Genomic DNA, 20,106 nt, shown 5'->3' on the forward strand with positions numbered 1-20,106 from the left:
TTCTTCTGTAGTTTACTCAGATTATGGCTGAAATCTCATCCCTAACTCATCTATGTTGTGCAGCTGTCTCCTGGGATTAGAACATTTTACACATGGCATGCAAGATCATCCACTATTGCAGCAGGTTCCATAGACAAAAAGCTAGATCGTGCCTGGTTCAAGCAGAGGCATTCCTTTTCGTGCATCTCCTGAGCAAGGGACCATTTACAGTAGCAGTTGTGTGCTTGGAAGAACATAGGAACTGCTTCCATTTAGCATCTGGGTGTGTGAATTACTCCAAAGGGGAAAGGATTGCCATATCCATGCTCTGCCCTAGCACTAGTCTAGGTAGCAAGCCAACTGTACAAAGAATGCTCAGTGGGCACTCCCTCTGCATGGTGGAGTGTTGGCAGAGAAATCATGGCTCCTAAGACACAGTTGTTCCCAGAATTCCTCCTGGAATGGTGCATGAGTGCAAAAGTAAGCCAGTGCCTTAATGGCCCAATCTGGCTCAAAGTAGTATGGATTGAGGATGGTGTTTCAGTCTTAAAATTCTGCATTCTTGCTCATATTTGTGCATACCCTTAATGCTGCTTTGCATGTTTTCTGGGTTAATATGTAGTGGTTTAAAATTATTAGATTAAATCTACTTTATCATAAGGATGTGTTGCTTGTAAATACCGTCTCAGATATTTTATTTCTTCTCGTTCTCTCCTTCGAAGACAGTACTTTCAGAAATGATGATTCTGAGAGTAGATGTCCTTGAAATGTCATGTCTAATTGTTTTTCACATAGGGGACAGTCAAGTTGGAACTGATGTTAAATTAAATTAATGTAATTAATATTGACATTTCACTGTTCATTAAAACAATTATTTCAAATTCCAGAACTGGAAAACAAGTAGGGGAAAACAAAAAAAGGCTGAACTATACAGTAAATAAAAACACCATTACATCATTCTCAGCTGAATGAGCAGGCAGAAATTGCAGTCCAGCACTCTACTGCACTTCGAGTAATACTTGGCATTGCAGTGTTCCGGATGGTTCACTGCATGCATTTGTTGTGGTAATCATTTTTGTAATTCTGCTACAGTAAGGTTTTTGTGGATCTAATGTTCCTCCTCCATAAACCCAAACATTTGCTTTATCCATTGTTTTAATGAATGGTGTCCTCAGTTGTATGTGAAATTCCCGTAGTAAGGAAAACAGCCTTTATTTGAACATATAATTAATTTTTTATCCATTGGATTTGTTTATGCAGTATTTTCAGTATTTGTATACGAAGTAGCTGCTTACACCATAGAACTGTTAGCATAATCGTTTGAACATTGCTTCACATAACCATTTATTTGTCTTGTTTGATCACTGTCTGATAATTAAGCCAATCATAGGGCATATTTTTTTTAGTGTTGGCACAGTAGCTAGAATGGCAGTCTTGTTTCTGAAAATGTGACAAACGTACATGTGCATGATCCATAAAAAATGATCCATTCAGCACTGTGAGTGTTTTTCCTTGTTTTGTTTCAGTGGAATGATCTGGTAAGCTGTGGTTTCTTACAGAGCTTGTTAAATGCATATTTGAAAGAGAGATTTCTAACTCCCCTGTCAAAAATGAAGTAATATATAATGGCTACTGATGATGACCTTGTTACTATGGTAACACCATCATAATAGGGTATTATAAAACATGGGGCATTGTTCAGGGTTTTTTTTAATTAAAAAAACAATGATGATATTTTAAAAAGTGATTTTGGTATTTTATGGTAGATTATTTTAGGCTTCTTTGAGACACCCTTTTTTTTTTAACATTATCCCTTTCAAAATCTAATCTAATAAAGAGACTAACTTTTCTAGAAGCTCCATAAACCTTTTTCTGGTATCTATTTCTAGTTGTACATTTAGAATGAGACATATTTTCATTGTGTAAACCTTTTCATTTTTAGTTAGTATTCTCTCCTCTTAATGAGGAAATGAGACAATAACAATACAAATGTAAGTTAACTAATGTGTGTCCCATCTTTTTATTATAACAAATGAACCAAGTAAATAATGAATAGTCCTATTGGCTTTAGTGGGACTACGTGTATAAGGCCTACTCTGTGTGTATAAGAGTTTGCAAAATTAGGCCTGTGAAGACTGACCCTAAGCCTGGAATGAATCAAAATCTCAAAATTATTTATTCTGAAGGGAAACAAGGGAGACTAGTTTGCTCCCATATTACCTTGCACAAAACCAAAATATGGTGCTTGCCAATGGTACATGTCTTTGTAGGAGATCGTGCTGCCATTGCCTGAAGCCATTGGCTTGTGTTGGTCCACCTGATTGGCTGGACTTATTTTATGGGTTGACCCTAACATTAGGTTACAGTATACCATGGAGCTCTTTCTTTTCTCCAGTGCACAGTCGTTGAGTACATCTCCCTGTTGCCTTCCCCTGCATGCTCTTTCAAAGTGATGCTTGGCAATATTATGTGCCAGTAGGTGAATTAGTGTTAGTGGCGCAGTGTTCCAGCATCCCTCCTGGAGACACTGCCTTCTTTAATAGCCCAACAGGGTCCCATCTCGGTACCCTTGGTTAGTGTTCTTTCAGCAGCTCTCGCCAAGGCTCAGTCTTGAACCAGACCAGCAGGGCCCATCATGATACCCTTGCCTGGTCTAGCTAAGTTCTGGGCTCAGTCCCCTGGGGTCAACTTGTCTGCAGTGACCTGTCCAAGGTCCTGCTGCTCTTCCAGCCAGACACCCAGTCCTCCCTCTTCAAGCTCTAAGCAGCTATTTACTGCTCTGCTGCTGCTGCTTCCTTTTATGTGGCCTTTCTGGCCCCTGATTGGTTGCTCCAGTATTCCCTCTGATTGGCTGCTCCCCTGCAGCCACTCTAGGCTGCCTGGAGGACTTCAAGTATCAGAGGGGTAGCCGTGTTAGTCTGAATCTGTAAAAAGCAACAGAGGGTCCTGTGGCACCTTTGAGACTAACAGAAGTACTGGGAGCATAAGCTTTCGTGGGTAAGAACCTCACTTCTTCAGATGCATCTGAAGAAGTGAGGTTCTTACCCACGAAAGCTTATGCTCCCAGTACTTCTGTTAGTCTCAAAGGTGCCACAGGACCCTCTGGAGGACTTCACCGCTGCTCTTTTTTGTGGTAGGCAGAGGCACTGCTGTAAGACCTCTAGCAGAAGGCCTTCGGACTAGTCCACCCCATCACATGCAGGTTTTAATTTCCTTCTTATAGGAGTGCTGTGACTTCCCTGATTTTTTATGCATAGCTTTTGCAATCGTGCTAGTGCCGGGTTTATTATAGTACAAGATCTCAAACTTCACGCCATTAATTGATGGGTGTGTGATCCAAACAGATCATCTAGGTCAATGGTGGGCAACCTGTGGCCTACGGGCCACATACAGCCCATCAGGGTAATCCGCTGGTGGGTCGCCAGACAGTTTGTTTACATTTGCACAGCCACCTGTAGCTCCCAGTGGCCTTGGCTCACCATTCCCGGCCAATGGGAGCTGTGTGAAGAGGCGGCCCTCATGTTCCTGTGGCCCACGCTGTTTCCCTCAGCTCCCATTGGCTGGGAACGGTGAACCGTGGCCACTGGGAGCTGCGAGCGGCTGTGCAAATGTAAACAAGCTGTCTGGCGGCCCGCCAGCAGATTACCCCGATGGGCTGCAGGTTGCCCACCACTGATCTAGGTATTTACTATGTGGATGGGGCCATATATCCCCATTTTACAGTCGGGGACCTGAGGCAGAAGCTACATTAAATGATATGCCCAAAGCCATAGAGAATGTGTCTGGCTGAGCTGCGAATTGAACCCAGGTCTCTTGAGTCCCATTTCAATATCCCACCTGCTAAAGGGGCGGGGGGATGAATGGGAATAGTCTTTCTGTCTTGCAACATTTAAGAGATGGGGCACATGTTTCTCTTTGTAGAATGGATATCAAGTCATCCACCACTTGGACAGATGGGTATCAGTACAAGGTTGGGAAGAATAAGTGTCTTTCTGAGTGAGAAGGGGTGGTGATACCGGTATGGTCCTAGCAGTTTATCAGTACAACAGGTCTTGATTCACATAGAAAAGAGCTAGAAGCCAGTAGAAGGAATGAGAGAATTCCACCTTTCCAAGCTACTAGCATAACTAGACCTTGGGTTTACAGAGGTTTATTAGATTCAAGTTAAATAAACTTGTAGCTTTTAAAAAAAATCAGCCATCTTCAACAAATATTGCATTTGTGTCCTCATTTGAGCTTGCCTTCACCAGATTAGATATTGAATGTCTTATTCTTGGTTTTAAAGCAGCAACTATGGAATGCAGTCTTCCTTCCTTGTCTTGTGACAATTCGGTGCAGCCTCCTTCACCACCAGTGTCTTTGGATGGATGCTTGGGCTTCTGAATTCTGTTTGGCTCTTAGAGGGTTTTCTATTCCCTTTGCCTTTAAAGAGGGGACTGGGAAAGTAAGCCAGATCTCCCTAATATATCTTGGGGGACCCAAAATATATTTTTAACTTAGTCTGACATTTTTTCTTTTAAATACTTTTTGTATTCCTATAAGCTTGTCGTGAATATATTTTCTTTATTGTTGATGTAACTGAGAAAATTTAAAAGTCTCACTGGTTAGCCTAAGCTTTAAATTGTCTATTCAGGTGTCCCTAGGGTCCAGTCAAAGTGTGCCAAGAGGCAGACCTAAAGTAAACCTTTTTGACACATTTATTTAATTTGAAATGCAATTTTCTTGTATTCTCCTGGGAGGTTCTTCTGGGAGGCCTGTAGTAATTTGGCATTGTTCAATACCAAACCATGCTTTAATGTTAATGTTCAGTTAATCTAAAAACTAAGGTATCTGCTTTTTTGGGTGGGTGAGGGAGTGGGACTGGGGAGAAATTTTTTTTTTTTTTTTTTTTTGGAAGGCTTCAGAAATAATTGATATTTGCATCAGGATATTTTTTGGTTTGACTTTTTTTCCCTTATGGCATAAGTAGAGTCAAGGCATTATATATTTTTTTCAGTTTTGCTTTCATTGCATGTCACCCATATAAATAAATAATCACTGCAGTCTGAAGCTGATAGTGTAGCTGTTAAGAACATCCAGTGTGCAGCCTACAGTTTTTTCCCTCATTACTTTTGAGAGGTTGTGGAGTAAAAAAAAAGACTGTTTCTCCCTCATTTTACTTCCACCTGCTTATACCGGGTTAATTTTTTAACACATTCAAAAACAACAATGGGTTAGGATTATCTCATCTTCAGAATGTAACAGTCTTCAAACACATTCATATTGCATAAAGCTATTTCATGTCTTAAGGATGAAAATATGAATATACATTGATAGAAAAGGGATAATAGGTAATGCCATTTATAAAGACAGAGCATTTTAACTTTTTTTGGTGTTGATTTTGAAAGAATACCATTATGTCAGTGCCTGCATAATAAATAAATCATCACAAAAATTTTGTGAGCAACCTTAAAAGATTGCACATAAGTGTAGCTGTAAGAGAATTATGCATCTGGCAGCTGATCACAGTAATGAAACACCAAGTGTTCAAGAAAACAACATAAAAGTAGGAATATGATGCTCTCTTGCTCCTTAATAATCATGTAATGACCAAAGAAACTTTACCATATAGTGAAATCCAAAAGTAAAAACAAAGACACTCTATATTTACACCACTGCTAAACAGTTCATTAAGAAAGAGTGGGGAAATACACCAATTATTTTCAAGTAGGGCTATGCCAGAATTTTAGATTATGTCACTTAATTTTAATTATTTATTTTCCTTGATGGTCAGAAAGACCTCTGTCAATTAGAAATTAAAGGCTAACCTAAGCATTATTAATTTACCTTTCATAATGTTGACTAAGATTAAATTCAGTGGCTACAGTTTTTGAAATAGTTTAATCCAGAGTATAAAACTAACATTCCACACTCCCTATTTCATTCTACAGTTTTGCCACAGAACAGAAACTGAATTCCACAATTTAATATAAATTTAGTCTATAAATAAAGTCTATAAATTTAGAAGTCAAACCTGAATTAAATCTGCTGTCTGGTGCTCCATTAGAAGAATCATCCTGATGATTGCCAATCTGCACCTTAATATAGCAGTTTTATCACCGATCTTCCATTCAAGAAGATGGAAGTCTTCTTGCTGGTACAAAACATGCAGCTCATCTGGTACAAAAGTGTGACTCCTGTTCCTCTTTTGTAAATACTTTTTCATTTCAATGAACTCTATATACCTGCTGTGTGTGGCTGGGCTGAGATCAGAGATAATCTTGCTTCCTCCATATTCTGAAAAACCAGGCTCGCTGTCTCTTATTTGACAGTGTACAACACTAAAGACAGAATGATTTCCCCTCACAATGGATTTTGTGATGGAGACGTTAACATTTTAATAACAAAAACGACCCAGATCATATTGTGACCAAACAATTTTGTCTGGGTCTGACTCCAGAGCTTTATGTGATGCACCTTTCACCACAAACAGCATTTGTAGCCTTTCTGTTCTTGGACTACAAACAGTGGGGATTCCCCAGCATTCTTTGCATTAGCCAGCACCTTTATTGTGATATACATTCTGTTGGTATCCTGGAGACTGAATACGGTCTTACTTTATCTGGGAAACACACGTCTCAGGCCACAGACCTCAATATAGTAAGCAATTAGAATTACTTGCCAATTCTGTCTTGCTGTTGGCTTCATTCATGTGGCCTCTTAACTGTTGGTTGGGCTAGTAACCTCCCTTAGGATCTCTTTCAGTTTAATCCTCTCCTATTTTTGCTGCAGGTATCAGGGCTAAATGGCCCCATACATTTTTCCTTTCTGCTCTTCTTACAACTTGTTCTCTTCCTTGATGCATCTTATCGTCCTTCATGTTCCACCTCCCTCCTGTCCTGGATGTCAGCCAGCGTTTTCTCCTTGTGATTGTTGTTACTTTTAGTGTTTCTCTATGCTAGCTTCCATGGTCTTTCACGTCAATTTCCATTTAAGCTCCTCCACTCTTTCTTTCCGAGAAGAAACTATTTAATGTATTGGATGTCGGACTCCATTTTTCTAAAACTAAACTAGCTTTTTACTAAGAGAACTATTTACCAAGGCACTGTAACTGAAGCTATCCTTATGCACATAGACTGACTTTTTGGTGCTCTTCAAAACTCTTCCCTCTTGCAACTTGTCCTCCCTTTAAGTTCCATGAAGGTTGTTAAAGCCTTTGTGATCTTCATCCCCCCACTGAGATAGAGGGAATAAATGTCAGAGGTCGAATTAGAATTCCAGAGCTCCTGGCTTTCAATCTAACAGTGAACTAGACATCACAATTAGTGTTTGCTTATACAGCTTACTGTGTTTTTGTACTGCCACTGAGTTTCTGCTTTTTAAACTCCAGTTCAGGAATAAATTGAAGAATGTGTCCCATAAGGGACAGACATCATAATGCTTCCTATGAAAACAGAAAAATCAACTTAATTGAGTGATACATTCTTTCCATTCCTATTTTACATGTTAAGGAAAATGTTAAGGGTTATAATATATGCATAATTTTGTGCATGTGGTATTGCACTGTATGGATACTATGTGGAAATTAGGTAGTGCAAACTGTGGTTATTAAGTTCTGTTCCAGTACTGAGAGGTTTGGTTATTTACTCTAAGAATATAGGATAGGATGCACTTCCTGAGTACAGTTAGGTTTAAGGATTTTACTTTTCTGGAGTTATTCCCAAATAGCACAATCTCAGTTTGGTGTCACATATCCAGACAAGATGGTTATGTTTCAGTTAGAGCAGTTAGTGTTTCATATCATTAATGCACAGTCCAGTTATTAACAGTAGGTACTCAGGCTCTCATAGGTTCTGGAACTAGGAGTGCAGGGGGTGTGGCAGCACCCCATGGTTTGAAGTAATTTCCATCATGTACATGGTTTATAGTTTGGTTCAGTGGCTCTCAGCACCCCCACTATACAAATTGTTCCAGCACCCCTGCAGGCTCTTGAGTATTCTTACTTTTAAAAGATTGACTCTTTAGACATCTCTATTCACAACCCCGTAACTGAAGTTCAGAATCCTACCATCATTTCATTTTTAAACTCTTATTACAGGAGTTTATAACATAGCTGTAAAAACTCCATTTTATTTAAAAATGTTCATGCAAATAAATGCATGTGGTGATGGAGGCATTTTACAGCCATTTTCAAATCAGCTTGAGCTTTACAATAATTTTTAAATGTCAGTGGTATTAAAACCATTATTTTCTTTTTTTGGCTCCATTTTAAATGGTCAGTTAACTCATAAGATGTTATATAAATATAACCTGTCTCACAATTCAGGGCAACTGCTCCTGTATTCCCCTCAGGCTTATTTCCAACAAAGGCACCCTTCCTCAGGCTTCCAGCTCCCTTGCTGTTGTCTCCCTTGGGTGAGGGCCCACTCCACTCTCCCTTCTGACTGGGGTATTTCCAGACTGCACAGTTCCCTGCCTTAATGTGTTATTCCCAGCACAGAGAGGTTGCCCAAGGACACCTTCTTGCTTTCTCTTCAGTTAAGAGGTGAATTGCTACAGAGATATAACACAGCCCTTCCTGTGCAAGCCAACTTTATTCTTAAGGTAAAAAATATTACAGAGAAAATGTATTAAAAACAATAAAAGAACCTACACACATGCTAATAAACTTACCAGAGTTAACCCTAACCCTAACATGGATTCTGGCAGGAACAGTCCTTCAAACCCTCACCCAAGGCTTATTCCTCGTGATTACCAGCTTATCATAGCTTTAGTTCAGAACAAGTACACAGACCCTCCAATCCTACCCTAAGGATTGGGGCCCTCCATGGACCAGGGATCCTGTCCATTTTGCTGAATCAGGAAGAAGGCCCTGACCCTGTTTAAAACCAAGTTATTTATACAAAACCCCTTCCTTTGTCTGCTGGTCCATGGAGAATCTAGTTTGAGCTAGTATGTTTGGACTTTTCCGGTAGAGGGGTTTCTCTGGAGCTATTACAATCTGAGTGAATTTGCCTACTCACTGCGGTTCTCCTATTTACCGTTCCCATGGAAATACATACAATTTCACAACACCACATATGCAATTTTATTTTTAATACACTTGACCCCATAAGTATTAATCTAATTCAAAAACATTTAATTTAAGTCAAGTTCATTGAGGATATTGCAGGAAATTGTCAGTCTTTCACAATGTGCACTTAATATTATAATGGAAAGGGTTTTAGGATCATAATTCTTGGTTAGAAAGATTTCACAAATTCTTTTTGAATACTCAGTTCTCTCAAAGGATAATATAAATTAGTTTTCCCCATGTCTATGTACTGAAAAAAATCTGACCTCCAATGGCAATAGAACTAAATTGCTATAATGCTATTATGGTTTAGTTTAAATATTGTTAATCCAGTTCTGTTTCATACATTTTAATATGTTAGAGTACTTTAATAAATGTACCATATTTAGTAAACTGGCCAGCAATGAATAGCTATGTCTAATTTAATCGCTGATGTCCCTGATTTGAAATTGTCAGTGTTAAACCAAGGATGAAACTGATTCAATGTTTTTAAAAAAGAATTATTATTTTTTATATTTGTACAAATCAAAACTATTTTAGATTAACATATATACATATATCAATAAAGAAAATAAAGCCTAACTAAAGCCTCATTTGCTTTTCTCCTCACCACTAAGGCATGCATTTAGACAGAATGTAAGCATTAATTTTTCAATAGCTTGGCTTTAGTTGGTATATCTTAGCTTCAGTTGTGGTGGCTGTTTTTAAATAGTTGATAAATTTTGTGATTATTTTTATTTGTTTCATGAATGTGTATCTGATGGCAAGGAACAGAGCAACCGTGTTCCAAGTAATCTTGCTCCTACCTTATCTCCAATATATCTCATCCTGACCTGAAATGCAGTTATGGTCCTGAGTTTTTCTCCTGTTTAGAGAGACCCAATAAGGCTAAATAGTGTAGTAGTTCTGTGATGTGTTGCTGTATTAATTTAGATGGAATAAAGGGACCCAAAGAGTCAAAGGTATTAACAAGACCCTGTCTCTGTCCAACATTAAATAAATTTTAACAAGATTTGGGATTTGTATACAAAGACCAAACATACCATTAAAAATCCTTTTAACCCTTCATTAAAGATATAGAAAAGAAGGAAAAACAGTTAGAGCATTTGAAATGTAAAGTATTAAATAAGGCCTTCATTTTAAGAACAGCCCTTTAACCTTTAGCTGGAGAGAGTTTTTAAAAGGAAAAAAACCCTCAATTGACAATGTCTTAGATCAGGGGTCGGCAATGTTTGGCACGCGGCTCGCCAGGGTAAGCACCCTAGCGGGCCGGGCCAGTTTATTTACCTGCTGACGCGGCAGGTTTGGCCAATCGCGGCCCCCACTGGCTGCGGTTCGCCGTCCCAGGCCAATGGGGGCGGCGGGAAGCCATGGGCAGCACATCCCTCGCCCACACCGCTTCCCGCTGCCCCCATTGGTCCAGGATGGTGAACCGTGGCCAGTGGGGGCCGCGATCGGCCGAACCTGCCATGTCAGCAGGTAAATAAACTGGCCCGGCTGCTAGGGTGCTTATCCTGGCAAGCCGCGTGCCAAACGTTGCCGACCCCTGTCTTAGATGGTATTAAAGATGGTAATACATGTCCTTTTTGGGGGGCAGGAAGTAAGTTAGTTGAGATAGGCTGGAACTACTGTAATTGCTGCTGCTGTTAAAGTCTGATTCCATTTCCTAAAAGACAAAACAAGATGAACACATGCAAGAGGGGAGAGAACAAAACGGCAAAGATAGAAAATGCAGCTTCTGTCTCTGATATTGACTTTCACTTGCAATATGACTGCTAGAAAAACACAGGCACAACACACAGTCTTATCAGCTACTGTGAAACCTGGCAAATTTATACCAGCATCGGGCTGTTACAAGCCATTTCTTTTAGCTGCATTTCTGGTCACAGGCTTACAGTAGTATTGAAGAATATACAGTCTTGGCCACCTCAGGCAGACTTTTATTAAAAAGAAGGCAAAAGGAGAGAGATTGGAAAGAAAAAAAAAAAAAAAAAGATGGGGAAGGAAAAGGAAATGGTGGAGGGGGGGGGGAAGAGAGAGAGAGAGCCAAAGTCTCTCATCCCAGGTGGTGTGTGGGATTCTGATGAAGCTGGTAGAGGTGGCGATGTCACCTGGGTCTCTCTCTCTGGCCCGGTCTGGTCAGGACATCTCCCAGGATCAGGATGAGAAAGGCCTGGGGTCCCAGGAGATGGAGGGTCTGGAAGCCATGATGATGAAGCTTGCTCTAGTACAGAGATTCTCAACCTTTTTCTTTATGAGTCACTCATAATCTTGCTTCTTTATGAGACACGCCTTCCCCCCTCCCCCCGCCCCAACAAGCTATAAAATCTCCCCGGCCCACCTGTGCCACAATAACTGATTTTCTGCATATAAAAGCTGGGGGTAGCAAGCAGGGCAGTTGCCTGGGGCTCTACGCACAGGGGCCTCTGCAAAGCTACATTGCTCAGGCTTCAGCTTCAGCCCTGGGTGGCAGGGCTCAGGGCCTGGGGCTTCAGACCCATGCAGTGGGGCTTTGGCTTTCTTTCCTGGGCCCCAGTGAGTCTAACGCTGGCTCTGCTTAGCAGACCCCTTGAAACCTGGTTGTGGGCCCCAGATCTCGAGTTGAGAACCACTGCTCTAGTAGACAGTTTTTCTCCCTAAGTCTTTCTTTAAGGAATCCAAAAGGGAGTAGTGGGTGAGCCCATTCCCTCATGATTTTGTCTACCATGGCCTGGATTCTGACACACCAATTTTCGCTCATTGATTTTCGGTCTCAATGTTCTTGTTTTCAGGCATGATCTTAATATAGTCCTTGAATTATACCAGTAGGCCTCATAACTCAGTACTGCTCATATCAATAAAAACATTTATTTGTTTACATTTGAAAGCCTTCTCTTATGTATACTATCTGCTTATTTTTATAATAGATTATTGCTCACTTAAGCTATGTCTCCCTCAGGCTGATGTCTTGCCATTCCTTTATGAGCAGTGCAGCCCCAGTAGTGGTAGCAGTTGTGGAAGCACAAATGTAAACAGAGCACTGGTGCTTTTGCTATTATGTTATCTCACCCCACTCAGAGCAGGCAGTAGTAAAGCTGGGGGAGATTTCCCCAAACAAGCTAATGTAAACAAGGATATAAAGGCTGGAATATGCTTAGCCTCTTCTTCAACGGAACTTCCTTTTTCTCTCAACCTCATCTGGTCTTCCTCTTCCCAGTTCTCAGCTGAAAAAATAATCTGAAATCCTTAAAAAATCCCATTACTGTAGTAAAGACCATACGCTGTCCCTGTGAACCAAGAACTCGGCTTGAACCAGTTCTAATAAAATATTTATATAGGTCTTGATAGAGAACAGCATTTCAGCATATGCTTTAAACTCTTTCACTTCAAGTTTAAGTGCTGCCATGAGTAGGGATACTTTTCTGAATCAGGGCCAAATATGCATCTGGATCTAATAAGCCATATTTCTAAAATGGAAAATGAAGATTTTACTATTTGGTTGATATGAATTTAATAGTAAAGGAACATAATTTATAAAATAACCCCAGCATTTTTATAGATGGAGGCTGGAATAATCAGGTCATTGCTGTTATTAAAAATCTGTTCTTAGGGAAAGCCTGACACCTCTCAAGAAATGGGAAGATAATGAATGGGGGGGGGGAGAGAACGAACAAAAATAAATAAATAAATCTGTTTGGAAAGGGTTTAAAAGTTTGGCAGCAATAATATCTAAAGTAACACCTGCCAAGGAAAGTGCTGCTTGAAAGAGCTGACTTAGTAACAGAGAGGGGGAGAGGGAGATAGAGGTGGTGTGATGGTTGTGACATGCTGTTTTGCCATGAAGGACGAGTACAGCAGCTGAGGCAGCAGGTGGCAGCAGCTTCCCCTCAAAACAAAGTGGAAATTGAAGCAAGCCAAATTAGCAGCAGCTAGCTGTATGGCAGCATTCTCCAATGTAATGCCATTTTGTCTGTTCTGGAAAACTTCTGTCAAAGAAGTTCTCAGTTGGTATACAGCTTCCATCTGGTATGTGAACAGATTGCATCTTAGAAAAAGGATGTTCTTGCTTCTCCGTTTCCCCAGAGTGTGCATCAACATATATGGGGCGTCTAAATTCGTTTCACAGGATGGAATTTCGTGTATCAAACTCTGGATCTGATTTAACAAAGATTGTTGCAAACTTTCGTTTCTGGGCCTTAATCTAAATTGCATTCTGCCATCATTCCCTGAGTATATTTTAAAATGGAGATTGACAGCAGTTTAGACTGTCAAGACTCTCTATATAATAAGATGATAAAATTATGCACAATTTAAAAAATACATAAATCAAAGTGGTAACTGCAGCCCAGCGACAATAGTAAGACATGAATTCATGTAGTGGAAACTGTTGTTTGACTGTTGACTATTTCAGTACATACACTTTGGGCTTGCCTCCACAGAGACTTATTCGTAAGGTGAATTTAAGCTGCTATAGTTCTATTGGTGTAACTCCCTGTGCAGACCCTTCTATCAGAATAAAAGAGTGCATTTTCTTTTTTTTTGTTTAGCTTATGTTGCTTTGGAAGCAGTTCAAGCTAAACTGAAAAAAGGGTACTCTTATTCCTGAAGCTTACAAGAAGTGGAAGATTGGACAAATGACCAGGGAGGAGTATAAAAATATCGCTCAGGCATGCAAGAGTGAAATCAGGAAGGCCAAATCGCACTTGGAGTTGCAGCTAGCAAGAGATGTTAAGAGTAACAAGAAGGGTTTCTTCAGGTATGTTAGCAACAAGAAGAAAGTCAAGGAAAGTGTGGGCCCCTTACTGAATGAGGGAGGCAACCTAGTGACAGAGGATGTGGAAAAAGCTCAGGTACTCAATGCTTTTTTTGCCTCTGTCTTCACGAACCAGGTCAGCTCCCAGACTACTGCACTGGGCAGCACAGCCTGGGGAGGAGGTGACCAGCCCTCTGTGGAGAAAGAAGTGGTTCAGGACTATTTAGAAAAGCTGGATGAGCACAAGTCCATGGGGCTGGATGCACTGCATCCGAGGGTGCTACAGGAGTTGGCGGATGTGAATGCGGAGCCATTGGCCATCATCTTTGAAAACTCATGGCGATGGGGGGAGGTCCCGGATGACTGGAAAAAGGCTAATGTAGTGCCCATCTTTAAAAAAGGGAAGAAGGAGGATCCGGGGAACTACAGGTCAGTCAGCCTCACCTTAGTCCCTGGAAAAATCATGGAGCGGGTCCTCAAGGAATCAATTATGAAACACTTAGAGGAGAGGAAAGTGATCAGGAATAGTCAGCATGGATTCACCAAGGGGAAGTCGTGCCTGACTAACCTAATTGCCTTCTATGATGAGATAACTGGCTCTGTGGATGAGGGGAAAGCAGTGGATGTGTTATTCCTTGACTTTAGCAAAGCTTTTGATATGGTCTCCCACAGTATTCTTGCTGCCAAGTTAAAGAAGTATGGGCTGGATGAATGGACTGTAAGGTGGATAGAAAGCTGGCTAGATCATCGGGCTCAACAAGTAGTGATCAATGGCTCCATGGCTAGTTGGCAGCTGGTTTTAAGTGGAGTGCCCCAAGGGTCGGTCCTGGGGCCAGTTTTGTTTAATATCTTTATTAATTATCTGGAGGATGGTGTGGACTGCACTCTCAGCAAGTTTGCAGATGACACTAAACTGGGAGGCGTGGTAGATACGCTGGAGGGTAGGGATCAGATACAGAGGGACCTAGACAAATTAGAGGATTGGGCCAAAAAAAAACCTGATGAGGTTCAACAAGGACAAGTGCAGAGTCCTGCACTTAGGACGGAAGAATCCTATGCACTGCTACAGACTAGGGACCGAATGGCTAGGTAGCAGTTCTGCAGAAAAGGACCTAGGGGTCACAGTGGACGAGAAGCTGGATATGAGTCAACAGTGTACTCTTGTTGCCAAGAAGGCGAACGGCATTTTGGGCTGTATCAGTAGGGGCATTGCCAGCAGATTGAGGAACGTGATCATTCCCCTTTAATTCGACATTGGTGAGGCCTCATCTGGAGTACTGTGTCTAGTTTTGGGCCCCACACTACAAGAAGCATGTGGAAATATTGGAAAGAGTCCAGCGGAGGGCAACAAAAATGATTAGGGGTCTGGAGCACATGACTTATGAGGAGAGGCTGAGAGAACTGGGATTGTTTAGTCTCCAGAAGAGAAGAATGAGGGGGGATTTGATAGCTGCTTTCAACTACCTGAGGGTGGGGGGGGGGGTTCCAAAGAGGATGGAGCTCGGCTGTTCTCAGTGGTGGCAGATGACAGAACAAGGAGCAATGGTCTCAAGTTGCAGTGGGGGAGGTCTAGGTTGGATGTTAGGAAACACTATTTCACTAGGAGGGTGGTGAAGCACTGGAATGCGTTACCTAGGGAGGTGGTGGAATCTCTTTCCTTGGAGGTTTTTAAGGCCCGGCTTGACAAAACCCTGTCTGGGATGATTTAGTTGGGAATTAGTCCTGCTTTGAGCAGGGGGTTGGACTAGATGACCTCCTGAGGTCCCTTCCAACCCTGATATTCTATGATTCTATGAACTATGCAAGTATATCTGGAAAAATCTCATGTATTGACAAGCCCCTAAAATGAAATTTATTTCCTCTGTATAAAACCTGAGTAAATTCAGGGGATAAGGGGTGGTGTATAACGGGGGGGGGGGGGGGGGGGGGGGGCGGAATCCACCAAAATCTACCAACCTATGACCGGGGCTCAGGGCTACAGCAGTTCTCCTTTGTCCCAGCTCGCTGCTGCTTTGGCATACAGTCACTGCAGTTCTTCCACACAACTTGTGGGGGGCTGATAGAGTCATTGGAGCCACATAATACAGAATCCCTTGGCTCCTTCCTTATCCTACCCTAAACTCCTCCATATGCAGGACTGTTCTAGTTGTACTTCCTTAAATTTGTTTCTTACCACAGGGCTCCGGGGATGTGCAAGACCCTCCCTACCAGAGGGAATATCATTCCCTGAAGAACAGACCTATTTGGGACAGTGGGGTTGCACAGATGTGAATGAGGGCAGAATTTTGTCACACTTGGACTAAAGCCCTAGGAACAAATGTGGAGCTCCCATTGAAATCCTCAGGATCGACATGTGCAGATCCAGAGGAAAAATCTGTCCCTTAATATTTAGAGTAGAGATCTACAGTGTTATTTGGCTAACCTGACCTCACATGGGGTCAGCACCATGGCCTTCACTATCCTGATTGCAATTTCCAGAGTGTTTAGATGTGGTAATCTTTTTTTTTTTTTTAAGTTACAATACCAGAACTATTCATTAAAAGTGCTGACACATTGCCATAAGAAGCACTCCCAGAAATGATATTTTTATAAATACAAGGGGAAAAAAGGATATCTCTGAATGACAAACATTTTATTACCAAAGCATCATGATCTAATGTGCCGAGGAGTTCTTTTCAGAAGGGTCTGCCTAGCCTTACTGTGTTATGTGTAGTACAGTATTTTAAAATAATTCTAATCATCGATCACCTATAGGGGACATTCGATTAAAACAAATTTCTGTTTTAGACCCAAAACAGAGAATGCCTGGATATTTGCAAAGTCTAATGCAATACAAGCCATTGGGGTGATGTCATTTGGTAAGTGTGTGTGTCTCTGAACATCTCTTCTCAATCTGCAGTCAGCCCTAATGGTTGAAAGAATTTTACTTTACGTCTGGACCTGCATGGCATATGGATTTTCCTTTTAAGTTTTTACCTTAGTGTTAAGCTGGTTTAGGCAAAATTAGAGCTAGCCCTAATCTTTTCCCATTAGCCAGAATTAAACCTTTATTCAGGTTTGGATAAATCTCCTCTCATATGCATAGTCCCCACTCTAACTTCTACTCTCACTGTTCTGATATCCCTCTGTAGGCTCTAGTGTGCTGGTACTCTGAGGTCTTCCGATTGCTTGTTACTGCACAACATGCCTGTTGTCCCAGAGTGGGAAAAGTCACATCCTCTGGAGTTTGTCATCTGTACATTCTGGGGCATAGTTAACAGAGAAGCCCCAGACTAGATCATGGTATAAAACCTGAGGGGCGCACCAGAAGGAGGCACTTCCACAGATTGAAGTGGAATTGTGAGCAGGAAGCTATGTCTGGGGTTGGTAGGGGAGAACCAGGTGGCATTGTTGGGGATGAGAAATCAGAATCATATGGGCTGAATGGAAGGTGGAGACCCATGTAGAATGAGATAAATATCCAAAATGTGAAGCTGTTTGATGTTTGCTATGTACTGCACCCTTCATTTGTATTTGTAATAATGAATTGATTTAAACTGTGCTATATTTCCACTGCCCTGGAGTACACTAGCTTAGCTTGGTACAAAATTTTTATTTTTAATGAAATGTTGTTGTTTTTTAATTGCCATGTGTGTTTCAGCATTCGTTTGCCATCATAACAGCTTTTTAATCTATGGCTCTTTGGAAGAACCCACTCTGAGTAACTGGTCTCGCATCACTCATCTGTCTGTCTCACTCGCTCTGTTTGTCAGTGTGGTGTTTGCTGTATGTGGATATGTGACATTTACTGGCTACACAGAAGGTAAGATACTCTACACATCTATTTTAAGGCTTATCTTGGCCTTCTGACATTTTCCACCCTTTTTGTTTGAGTTCAGTTAACTCCCTGCAGGGTATAGAGGGAGGAAATGCCAAGCTGATCATTGTCTTTTTATTTATACTTGAAAAGGAATGTCTGAGATTTACCCTTCTTACCTAGTAGTCAAAAAATATAGGAGTGGGGTGAGAAGCCAGCCCACGGTCTATGCTGTGGAAGATTCTGTAGACTCACGAGCAGAGCCCTGCTGGTGGAAAGCCCACACCAAGGAGATACATTAGCACAAAACTGCTTCCCTCTGTTGGAAGGATTGCATGGGTTTAGCAAAGCACAAAAATAAACAGCACTGCCCAGGGGTAGAGTAGGGCTAGAGTGGATGGGGAAATATGATGAGTACATATAAAAGCTTAAATAGTTTCCACACATCCCCTCAACACACTGTGCTGGCAGTGCTCTTATAGTGGCTAACTTAGAGCTGTTTCCCATGTGCCCAGCAGAATCTTATCAGAGTGGAGTAATGATACTTCCATCACCTGCACTCCTTCAGGAGTGAAATTACCCTGGAGTGCAGGTGGCTAGGCTGCCACTGACTGGTATGACTGACACACACAAATCTCTGTAGAAGAATCGAGCAGCTGATGGGGAAAAACCTCATTCCATGTTGCTGAGGGGGAAAAGAGACATTCTGAGAGCATGGGGGGAGGGGGGGGAGTCAGCTTCCCTTCTAGCAGTGAGGGGAGAGTGAGGTTGATGTGTGTGGGGAGCAACTTTCTGTCTAGTATTCCTAAAAACATACAGCCTTTTGCCTTGAGGATCCTCTATCTAAACAGAGTTACATTTTTCATATGCACAACTCAGGTATGCACTTTCTTTGAAACTGCAGCCTAGATTATTAATGTCAGAAATGTACCATAGGGTTCTCACTGTCTTTGTAACAGATTTTGCTCTCTTTCTGTCTCTGGGAATGAGCGGGAAGAGGGAGGTAAGCGTTAAGGGAGGAAGAAATGATGTTAAATACATCATTGTTTCTCAAGTCAGTCAAACAATTTTAGAGACATTTCTTCAGTTGTTTCACAATTCTTTTACAGTCCAGTTTAAAGCTGTAAGAGGTTTATTGCCTCGTCTTTTTGTGGCAGACAGCAGCAGTTAGCTGTGCTTGGAGTAGGGGATTTTCACTCCCTTCCCTCCTCCTCCCGCCCCCATTTATTTATCCAGGAAAGCAACCTACCCTAGTCATTGCTTATACCTATCTTTCTAGCTGGACTGGCTGAGTACAGAATGACTAAAAAATATATTTCAGGACTGGGAAAATCATACCTTCCTAATTTTTTTGAGTATATATGTACTAGACACTATATTAAATGACCTGGTAGGCCATCTAGGTATAGTCTTCAGATTTGTTCATGTTCCATTGTAAGTTAGTCATTCAGCCTGAACTAGATCCCCTGGTCACCTTTCCCCAGAGATCCTTTGCTATAATCACTAGGTGAGGTGTTTACTTGAATTGTATAGCAGTAAACTGATGCAAAAGGAATTACCAGTTAATAATCCATATGTTTACATAGGGTTTTGAAGGTTTGAAATCCCCCAGTATAGTGTTGCAGCTGTGATTAGATCCTGTAATATGATACACAGGAAATTCAGGTCTCTAGCTGTACCCATCTAGTCTTCCTTATGTGATTGTTCTTGTCCTAAGAATAACAAAAAGGAAATCTGTTTGTTTTAACTAAATGTTTTTCTTTCTAAAACTGTGTCACATACCGATTAAAAAAACAAACACCAGAAGCACCATTACAAAGTAATCTCAAAAAGAAAGCTGCAAAAAATAGGATGACAATAGGCTTACCCCTGTAATATGTGTATGATAGATAGATAGATAAGTAAATACTCAAGTGGAAATGATCTTGAGAACACAAGAAATAATAGAAAATGCTGTTACTATTGGGGTGGTGAAAGTTAATTTTGAATGTAAATTTGTGATTATTTAATCATCATTTTCTGATTTATGTCTCCAAAAGTGGGTCAGAAAATCTCAAGTTTTTGTATACAGTTATTCTGGTGATTTATCTCTCTATTTGCATAAATGTAAATGTCAGCTAATAATTAGCCAGAGTTGTCATTAAGTTGAAAAAAATTTCATTGTTCCCTGTTCTCTAGGAGATATATTTGAAAACTATTGCAGAGACGATGATCTTGCTACATTTGGAAGGTTTTGCTATGGAGTCACTATAATCCTGACTTTCCCCATTGAATGTTTTGTAACTAGAGAAGTGAGACATTTATCTCTTTTTCCATGATATTTTTAATCATATGCTTAATCTGTAAAATATATGGTGAGATCTGTCCTAATTGCAATTACTAACTAATCTTATGTAAATATCAATACCTAATGGTCTGGTGCATGCTAGCTATAGCATTTAGTGGGCTTTTTCTTGTGATTTCATAAACTTAATATTGTTTTCTTGAATACTGTTGCTTAAATTCTCAGTGTGGTGTAATGGAACTGGCACATAGTGAACTCCAGTA

General features: G+C 40.9%; 1 protein-coding gene across 3 annotated transcripts in view; it reads left to right on the forward strand.

The window, feature by feature from the left end:
* Positions 1 to 20,106, forward strand: part of SLC38A11 (solute carrier family 38 member 11) — a 46,102-nt gene that overhangs the window by 18,007 nt on the left and 7,989 nt on the right. For all 3 annotated transcript variants that reach the window (XM_054044776.1, XM_054044777.1, XM_054044778.1), the window contains 3 exons: positions 16,551 to 16,621; positions 17,404 to 17,565; positions 19,738 to 19,850. In XM_054044776.1, the coding sequence (XP_053900751.1) occupies positions 16,551 to 16,621; positions 17,404 to 17,565; positions 19,738 to 19,850 (346 nt within the window). The remainder of the gene's footprint in view (positions 1 to 16,550; positions 16,622 to 17,403; positions 17,566 to 19,737; positions 19,851 to 20,106) is intronic.

Source organism: Malaclemys terrapin, chromosome 11 (assembly GCF_027887155.1).
Source record: "Malaclemys terrapin pileata isolate rMalTer1 chromosome 11, rMalTer1.hap1, whole genome shotgun sequence".
Taxonomy (NCBI): Eukaryota; Metazoa; Chordata; order Testudines; family Emydidae; genus Malaclemys; species Malaclemys terrapin.